This window comes from Passer montanus, unplaced genomic scaffold (assembly GCF_014805655.1).
Source record: "Passer montanus isolate IOZ18808 unplaced genomic scaffold, ASM1480565v1 scaffold54, whole genome shotgun sequence".
Lineage (NCBI taxonomy): Eukaryota > Metazoa > Chordata > Aves > Passeriformes > Passeridae > Passer > Passer montanus.
The window spans coordinates 2,379,523-2,389,143 of NW_024370374.1; the positions used below are offsets into that span (position 1 = coordinate 2,379,523).

Genomic DNA, 9,621 nt, shown 5'->3' on the forward strand with positions numbered 1-9,621 from the left:
AATATGAGGTTTAACTGTACCTAAAGAGATGCAAACTGGCCAAGATCCCTGTACTGTGTGATGACTGTAAGAAGGGACAGTGAAGCATCCATCTGAGAAGGTTCAGGTTTTGAAAAGAGTGTTCAGTAAATACTCCTCAACAGCCTATACAATTCCCTCAAAAGTGATGAAAATAGAAATACCTATGATGTAATTAGAAGAATGTTTGACTTTCAAATGGATCTCAGTCAGAGGAGACTTGGGTAAACCAGGAGGACAGGTTTTGCAATACTGTAGGGGAAAGCAAAGATGGCTCACAATACAAACTCACAAACTGTTTTCCCTCTAACCTATTAAAAAAATCTTCCAAGCTGCTTAGTCCAAAATGCTTCTCTGGTTTGTTCTGCCCTTGGAAGGCATCAAGCACTCCATCAGACTTAAATAAGTCTGATAACATTGCTAGTAACAAACATTTGAAAAGCTCAAGGAAAAAATGCCACTGGGAACACTAAGGGGGCATTCTGTGGGATGGAGGAGGAGGCAAAACAAGGGCTACTTTTATTTCATCTTTTTGTGGATTCTGTGAAAATGAATGTTTCTTTGCAAAGTGCATTATCTTTGCTTACCTCAATCAACTTACAACACACAGTCTTTTATTAGAGATACAGAGTTTTTAAAGTGTAAAGGGGAATCGTTAAAAGAAGGAATATTTTTGCCTAAACAAGGAAACAACAAAAATGGAACAGTAACCTTTTGTGTCTGTGCAGCACATATGCATAGCAGCAATTGCAGTGCTTCTACTGACAGTAAAATAGATCAAATTTTGATGAAGCCACCATTTCTTATGGTGGTGTTCAAAGATCAAAGGCTCTGAATACTTATGCTGCATCCCTGAATTGGACTGGTGAGAAGCTGGCATGTTCCATCAAGGAGCACTCCTGCACTCACTCTGGGAAGACACTTTTTATCACCACTTGCTGACCTGGAAGATCCCACAGGAACACATCCATTACTGCCAAGTTTTAATGGAATCAGGCAGGAATTGAAGAGTGCTTTCTCTGCCTTCTCCTACTGTTTATCCTCCTGTTTCATGGTAATTTCCAGTTGGGGTCAAGTCCTGATGACAAACTGCCAGCGTGACTGCTGTCCTTGGCTGGGGCCCAGGTAACTGCTCTGGTGCTGGCAGGAGGTGACCTGGGCTCCCTGGAATGACGGTGTCTGGTGAAGGCATGCAAGGGGCTGGTGATCCCAAACACCCAGCAATGCCCCTTGGCTTAGGCAGATGGCTGAAGGGCTCCACTGGGTGATACCACTGCTGCCTCAAGGAGGTGGGCTTTGGACTGCTGCTCTGAGTGGAGTCAGACCCTGGCTCTGACCTTAGAGGGAGGGGCAGCTGGAGCTGCAGAGACAAGAGGGTAACTCGCTGAAGCACATTTCAAAATAACAACAGAAAAGCATCAGGAACACTGCTGAACTGCCCAGGACTCTGGCTGTCTCTCCCCTTGGTAATCCAGTTTAATGATACTCTTGTAATTGGTATCTCTGCAGCTTTAACCAAAGATCTTTTGGGTTAAGTTTCAGTGCTCTCAGACATATGAAATAAAGGTGCAGTTTCTCTTAAAGTAGAAGAAATCATATAATCATTTAGTAGATCATATAATCATCATATAATCATCAAGTAGAAGATATCATTTCATCATTTCTTCCATCCACAGAAAACATCCAGGCTGGTTTGTGGGGATTTTATTCCTGGTTATCTAGCATTGTGATGTAAGGACTGAGGAGGAGAGAGCTTGTTTCCCTGCCTGCTGGCAGTACTTCTTTTTCTTCATCCTAAATCTGGCTATCACTGCTTCCATGTGTGATGGGGAGTGAAATACCATGGGCTGGGGCGGGAGCACGGCCTGGCTGTTGGCTTTATGCTTCTGAAGGTGCCAGAGTGTCATTTGGATTGTAGCCTCAGCCTGCAGTAGTGTAAGATATTTGCTTCCTACAAGTGATGACCATTTTGTGGCAGCAGGCAGGAATGGGCAGAACAGATGTGGGAGGTGTGTTGGCAGAGCCATCAGTGTTGCTGTAATTCTCCATCGAAGGGAGGTGGGGTGGCTTTGTTTTGTGAAAAAAATGAATGGAAAATGTGAAGTCATGAGGATGTTAAAAAGGACAGCAAGGAAAAGAAATACATATGTGCCCTGACTTGCCATTTGAAAACACCCAGGGGTTCTTCATTGCCAAAGAGGCTTGCACAGATGGTATTTTGGGAGAGTAAAGGTCCTTACCTGATGAAAGAGATCCACCCTTTTCTTCAGCAAGGCAGAGTCAAGCTGTGAGCTCTTTGGGAGAAAGGCTGTCTATCAGTGATGCCCTGGCCCAAAGTGTTATAAAACCACCCACTTATCACAGATTTGTCATTCAAAGCAGATGCAGATTTAGAGGCCAGTTGACAAGTGAAGGGAAATTTGCAGAGGATTTGGTGGTGTGTCTGATGTCCACTGGAAGCAGGAATTAAGCTGCCCCTTGCCAGTGTGTGCATCCTGAAGGCTGATGGTGTTAATGGAATATCCACTTAGACGCAGTTCAGCTCTGAAACCCAGTTTCAACAGAGCCACAATCTTATCAGAGGTGATAAGACAAAGCTATGAGACAGGAATAGTGCCCAATAAAGTCTGTGTGATTATTTGAAAGGAAAAACTTCAGGACAAAAGTGTTTTAAAATTACATCTTTAGCGGCAATAAGCCACAACTTTCAACCAAAAATAGACAAAAATGTCCTATCTGTTGTACTCAGCCATTACTTTGGTAAGTCACATACAGCAAAACCATCTCCATTTGAAGCCACGTGGGCTTACACAGGAGGACTATTGAAGGACAACTTAGTTGCCAAAAGCATTGGAAAGAAAGCTGGTGAAGCACACTGAAGTCTCCTATTTCACACAGATTCAGGCACAAAGGATGAAAATCAGATGCTACATGAATGGTTTGAGCTGGTCATGGAGAAGAATAAATTAATGCGTTATGAGTCTGAGCTCCTGATTATGTAAGTAAGAACAAGCATAAGTATTAAAGATGGGGAGGGGAGAGGGAAAAAATGTACTCACAACCCACAATACACCTGAACACCTTCCTGTGTGCTGCATTTGAGACAGCTGAGGAACAAAATTCAGGGCAGCTACAGCCTGTTTTGAACACAGATTTGCAGCTGAAGCCTCCTCATCCTTCCCTCTCGCAGTGGCTCAAACATTTCAATTCTGTATGATACTCTGAGCCAATGTGGCACAGAGATGCTCTGCCTTTACATAATGTGGTCTAATGAACACCTTCTCCTGGGAAGAAAAACAGTCTGACAAATCCATCTGGTTTTATTGGACATAGGAAAAAAGGACCTAGAAATTCACTACAGCCATGAAACAAACAGATACACCAACACAAGAAGCAAATAAAACCCACCTCAGATGCCACTGTTGTGGCTGATGGAATCAATGTTTGCTGTAGCTCCCTCACCTGCAGACACCCTCGAGACAGGCAGAGGTGACTCTCAGCTCTTTTCTCCATGCTCGTGGGCAATGTGGGAATGTGATGGGAGCCTCAGCAGTCCCCACTCCCCGCTGGGTTTCCCTCCTGTGCAGGCTGCTCATTGCCATTTCTCATTCCCATATCACTCAGCCTGGCCCTGCACCCCAGTTTCTGCCCAGCTGTGCTGGTGCTGCCAGGGCTGGCCCTTTCTTGCCCCTCTCCTTGTCACTGGTGGCAGCAGTGCTTTTCTCACACTGTCTGAGAGTTAAAAAGGCAACAGTGGGCTGCTTTTAGCACTGCAGGACACAAAATGTTGTTGTCTGGATGTGTTCACGTGTTAATTCCTTTGCCTCAGGACCTGCTCCTGTGCAGAAGGCCTGGTGAGGCCCTTCATGTGTGGGCTCAGCCCTGTGCAGAATTGCAATGTGGGTGCCACCAGCAAGGCACAGATGGTCCAAAGCCTTAAGCATTGCTGTGTATGGGGGAGTTTAACCCCATACATAATGTAAAAGGTGACAGTGGTACTCCTGGAGCTGCTCTGGAGATGTTGGCACAGGCAAACCTTTTAGCTGTGGCAGCCCAATAAGAGAAAATACCAGATAAGCAGAACACAGGATCTCGTAATTGAAATCATGTTAACACATAGATCTTCATTGAGAAAAGCTGCTCTTTAACATACTTTTTGCTGCACCCAGAGCCCAAGAGCTGGAATTGGAGGACCACCAAAGCAGGCTGGAACAAAAGCTGAGGGAGAAAATGGCCATTGATGGTAAGTCAAAGGGGACAGTGTGCTCCAGCCCACAGGGACAGACTGTGCCAGCCCCGTTTGCTCCAAAAAGAACCAGGGTGGCTGAGGCTCCTGTGCTCCCTCTGAGCACAGCTCAGCCAGCAAAATGTGAGATCTTCTCCTCTGACTGCTGGTGAAGACAGCTGAGCTGACCTGGCCAGTTCTACACCGACCTGGATCGGAAGCACTGCAGGTGTAATTACACTAATTGTGCTCTCCAGGCAGCAGTGTCCAGCTGATGATGGACAGCAATGGAAAGTAACTTCTTCAGTCCCCTAAACAGAAGAGGTTGTCTGCTCTTGTGCAGCATTGCTGGTTACCACAGTATTTTGGGATTCCTTTGAGGTACTTGGGATTGCAGCTTGGACTTGTCCTTTCATTTGGGATTTGAAAAGGAGCATGGGGAGGAGCAGTGTAGGGAGAAGAGTGATTCCATAGCACTGAGCAACCCAAAATATCCTGTTGTGTTCTAGGCATGTGGATTGCAAGTGACGGCAGTTTTCAGTACATTTTCTGAAAAATGCTTTCCATTTCCTTACAGGTACTACATTTCATGTTGGGATTTTTACCTTATAAGCTAAATTTAAACTACAGCTTAATTGCTTCTATAATTAAGTAGTGCTTTTCCTATCCCTTCCAGTCTAAATTTTGTATAAAATTTACTCTAGACCCTAGGAACCCTAATGGCCAACTTCAAATGGGAGAAATCCAGGAGAAAATTTCCCTGAACTGTAACTTTAACAATACTAACTGCTGTTGACTGCATTTGTCATTGATGATAATGTTAATTCAAGCTGTGCACTAACAGTTAAAATGCAAACAGTGATCTGGTTCTTAAGCTCTTTTTTGTGACCTTTTAGACAGCCTTAAAGATGAGATGGATCTGAACGAGGAAGATGAAATTTTTACGGAGATGATGAGAGTGGTTGAAGAAAGGGACAGACTCGTATGTGCCTTAGAAGAGCAGAGAGTGAAAGAAAGAGCAGAAGACCAGCACTTTGAAAGCCTTATTTTATCTACAGGTTATCAGCTGAGCAGGATTTAAACAGCCACATGCAAATAAACATCCTTTCAGCAGTATTCCCTGTCACGGAGATACACTCTTCTGGAAAATGAAGGAATTCAAATTTAAAATCAACTTATTTGGGAAGCAGGTCATTTTGTTATCAAAAGCTTTAAAGCAGGTCTTTTGCTTAGACCAGAGACAGTTATTTCACTGTCAGCTCAAAGGATCACTGGGATACAGATTTGGACTGAATGTGCCTGTCTGACAGGCACCAGGGTCTGTGAAAGGGAAATCAGAGCTCCATTATTCTCTTGGAATTTTATTTTAATGCTGAGAGTAGAATTTCTGAGGAACATGATGACATCATTTAGTATTTCTGAGACAGCCTTACTTTCCATCTGTTTGTCTGGATCTCTGTGTGGCTTTGTTAATATTTTGGCACAGCCGAGCCATGGTCAGCTATAGAAAAGTCAGAAAATGAGCATCTCATGAAAATAGGGTTAGTTGTTATTTCTGGTGGAGGAAGAGTCGTTTTACTAATAACTACATATAAGCACTTACTAAAACTACTGTAAATGCAATGTCAGAAATTAATTTTTCAGGTATTTATGAGTTTTATTGCACTGTGTATTTTTGAACAAGAATTTAAAGCAATATTAAATCCCTGCATTTTGTAAAATGGTAAGGGATTATCAAAGGGTGACTATCCTTACAGCTGTTACATGCTCAAAAAAGTTTCTGTTTATCAGAGATTAAGGTCTTTAAAATAAGATAAAAGATCATTTAAAAGTAGTAATTCAGACCCAACTGGACTATAGGGCAGACTTTACTAGGGCATACTTTACAATTTCTTCATAAAATACATCACAAATTGTATTGTTGGGTGTGATAAATGGTATAGCAGTTAAAGACCTCCCCAACAATCATCCCATAAAAGGACTGCAAAAAATGCTGAGTTGTTAATATCAACATTCAATGGAAAATATTGTGAGTGTATTTAAATTACATTTATCCTGCTGCTTGAGAATATATGCCTTTTTTTTGCCTAAAGGGACCATCTCCTATCTTTTTTGTAGATTCATTTGTAGATATTGGCAAAAAAGCATGCAGATATTCTCCTAATTTAAGTAACTTCTTAAATCTGAGATAATTCTGCAATTTAAGATTGGTAATATTCCCAACTGTATGTGTGATGCACTAGATTTTCAAACTGGAAAAAAACAAGGGGAAACTGAAAAACTGGGTTTTTGGGGTTTTTTTGAATATAATTTTACCTCATGCTCTGAAAAGATTTGATGTTCTCATTATTTTGTGAATGGTGCTAATTTGCAGCATCTGCCTGTGGTACAGCCAAAGATGGAAGCATTCCTGTCAAAAAAGCTTTAAACTGAAAAACCTCTTAGTGAGTACTGGTAAAGTAACAGACACACTGGGTCCTGTCACAATAATTTTTGAGTTATCTTCAGAGTTGGTTTGTTGTTGTTTTGTTGGGGTTTTTTGTTTTTGGTTTTTTTGTTTCTGTATTGGAAGAAATTTGAAATACCCTTTCTAAAGGTAAAAGCAAGTTTTTGCTATTGGTCACAGATAAATAATATACCTCTGTTGGTTCAAGCTTTATACTATTGCTCTGCAATATTTATTTATATCTATTTATTAGACTGTTTAGAGAGGGTAAGAGTGTCTGGTTACATTTTACAGTTTGGATGTTCTCTGATTTTGATTGAAAAATGTATATTTCTAACAGCTGTGTACAGCAAGACTGTGCATTGTGGAGTAGACAGCTTTATAGATTTGGTACTTAATTAGCAATAAAATATGAATTAAGATTTTAAACAATATTCTCAGTGACCGTAACTTGAAGGGATACCTTTAAAACACAGCATTCAGGGCTTTAACTTATATTTTGTCTTCCATCACAGCGAAAAGACATAGAAGAAATCCTTAAATATGTTACAAAATAAGCACCAGACTTTTTTCCCCCCCCTCTCATTCATAGGCTAAGCATACCTGATCTTCAGATGACATTTTTACTGAGATGGATTGCAGTGATTGATTTTTTAAACTAAAACTCTATTACTTAAGACTGACACAAAGTAGGAGAGGCAGAGCAGAAATAAATATCTTAATTTTCTCTGTTGAGATCTGCTGGTATTTCCAGTATGGCAGAGGAAATTTCTGGGTTTTATCACTGTCCCCAATCCTCCCTCATGCAGTCCTGTAGAAAAAGACAGCCTAGGAAATGTCATAGTTTTCTGTGAAAGTCATAATGATTTCAAGGTATTTTTAAGAAGTTTGAAAGCAAAATTCTTAGACCTTTGCACAGAATTCTGCAGAAATCTCCAGTTATATCAAAGATTGGTTTTCTCATCTCACTTTTACAATTAAGAAGTCCATTCACAATAGTGTTGCTGTTGCAAATAAGCCCTGAGATTTCAGTTTACAGCAGATGGATACCTGTTCAGCTCTAAAACCAAACTCCAAAGGGTGCTTTCCCTAGAGCTTCAAAGATTTGCATTCTTGAGAGTATCAGAGTCTACAGAAGCTGAGGGCCATCAGAACTTTATGGACATCAAAAAATATTCTTTGCTAAAGAAGCACTTTTCTGGATGCCCTGTGGTTGTTACACATGTTCTGCCCAAAACTGGCTGCTCTTGGGTGGAAAAACCTGTCAGGCTACTGCTGCCCTGCCTGATATTAAGTACCTCACAAGATTAAATCCAAAAATAAACTGTGCAAGTGATTTAGAAAATCATAAACGCCTAAGTCATTTAAAGCAGGTCTTTGTGTATTGTGAGAGTAGAGAAGGGGGTTAAAAAAAGAGAAAAGCTATGTGCACTGTTCTCAGGTCAATTTCATATGGTTGGCTTCTACTAGAAATGTATTTAAACACTGGTTTGGTTATCAGTTTTCTTGCTGCTCAATATTTTCTGTAACTTGGCTCACTAATTTATAACAGTTTTATTCATTTTTAAGTTCATGGCACTGTTATTTTGGGGTATAATGTGATGTGCTGGAATGTACTGACTGTGTCTAAATGGGTTGGTTGTGAGAAATTATCTATTTGAAAGAATAAAATCCGGGCTCACTCTTGAAGTCCCCAGATAATTTCATAGAAATTTCTTTCCACTGACACCGACAGCGCAATAATGTGTGATGAGGACAGATCTTTAGCTAAGAAATTAAATCATCTTCTGAACTCATGTACTGGTAAGTAAATCACAGCATCTTGCAGTGCACAGATTCCTTTTGCAGTTCAGAAATAATGATACTCTGAGGTTAGGGGGCATCTCTAACAGAAGAGATTACAAACCTCAGGAGACCAACAACCTCCACACATGCTTACACAGGAATTCACCAGATGATTTCCTTGGGCTTGACACACAAATTATAACAGCTCCTTGAAGAATCAAAGGAAAAGTGTTAAAATGGTGATCAAAATCATACTTGCCCATTAACTGTCAATTTTCAAATGCCACTAATTTTCCCTCTATCAGGTCATCTAATTTTGTTGTTTTCTATCAGTGGGAAAGTCTTACTGACCAAGACAATGTGCTGCCCAGAGGAGAGAAGAGGACAAGCAAGCCTGGGGCCAGCGTGATTGTCCCCTCCTCAATGACTCTGGACTGATTGATAGGTCTCTCCTCCTCACAGGATAGCTGCTTCTCTTCAGAGGTCAATGTAATTTCTGGCAGCTTTGAACTGAGATTTTCCTTTCACTGTCATGTCCTTTCCCTTCCATCTTGTGGACTTTTCTGTCCCAGGAGCAGAATAGAAATGCCACCACAGGAATTTACTGAGGCTCTTCTAATCACAGTGCATGCACACACCCTCCTTGTCCCCTCTTCAAAAGATCACAGGTCCAAAGAAACTCAGTGTTTAAGGATGTGGTTTAGTGTGGATTTGGCAGTACTGGCTAAATAGCTGGACTTGATCTTAAAGGTCTTTTCAAACGTAAACAATTCTGTGATTCTACAAAAATCTTGGGAAAACAATTTTGTAAATCATTGTTTGAATCAAGACCAATCCATCAGCCTCCAAGGTAAAGGGACACCTGACTGATTTGCAGTGTGTTTGACCATAGGAAACAAATTTAGAGGTCTTGTGCCTTGAAACTTCTGCTTTGTAGCCCAATGCAGGTCTGATTTCAACTGAGATTTTCACATTAGTAATTTCCAGAAAGATACACTTGAGCAAGTCACAGGATGTGGCATAGCAGACGGGAGACTCTGTGTATCTTTTACCACTTTGCTGCTGTTAAGATCCAGAGCTGTCCCTGCTGGGCTTTGCACGGACTGCACATTTTGGCATTGTTTAGCACAATGGGTTTGCCATGGTA

The 9,621-nt window shown here is 41.2% G+C and overlaps 1 protein-coding gene across 1 annotated transcript in view; it reads left to right on the top strand.

The window, feature by feature from the left end:
- MICALCL (MICAL C-terminal like) overlaps nt 1-8,361 on the top strand; it is a 39,948-nt gene extending 31,587 nt beyond the window's left edge. The window contains exons 10-12 of the mRNA XM_039725149.1: nt 2,917-3,016; nt 4,188-4,261; nt 5,140-8,361. Of these exons, the coding sequence (XP_039581083.1) occupies nt 2,917-3,016; nt 4,188-4,261; nt 5,140-5,324 (359 nt within the window). The 3' untranslated portion in view covers nt 5,325-8,361. The remainder of the gene's footprint in view (nt 1-2,916; nt 3,017-4,187; nt 4,262-5,139) is intronic.
- Nucleotides 8,362-9,621: the final 1,260 nt, after the last annotated feature.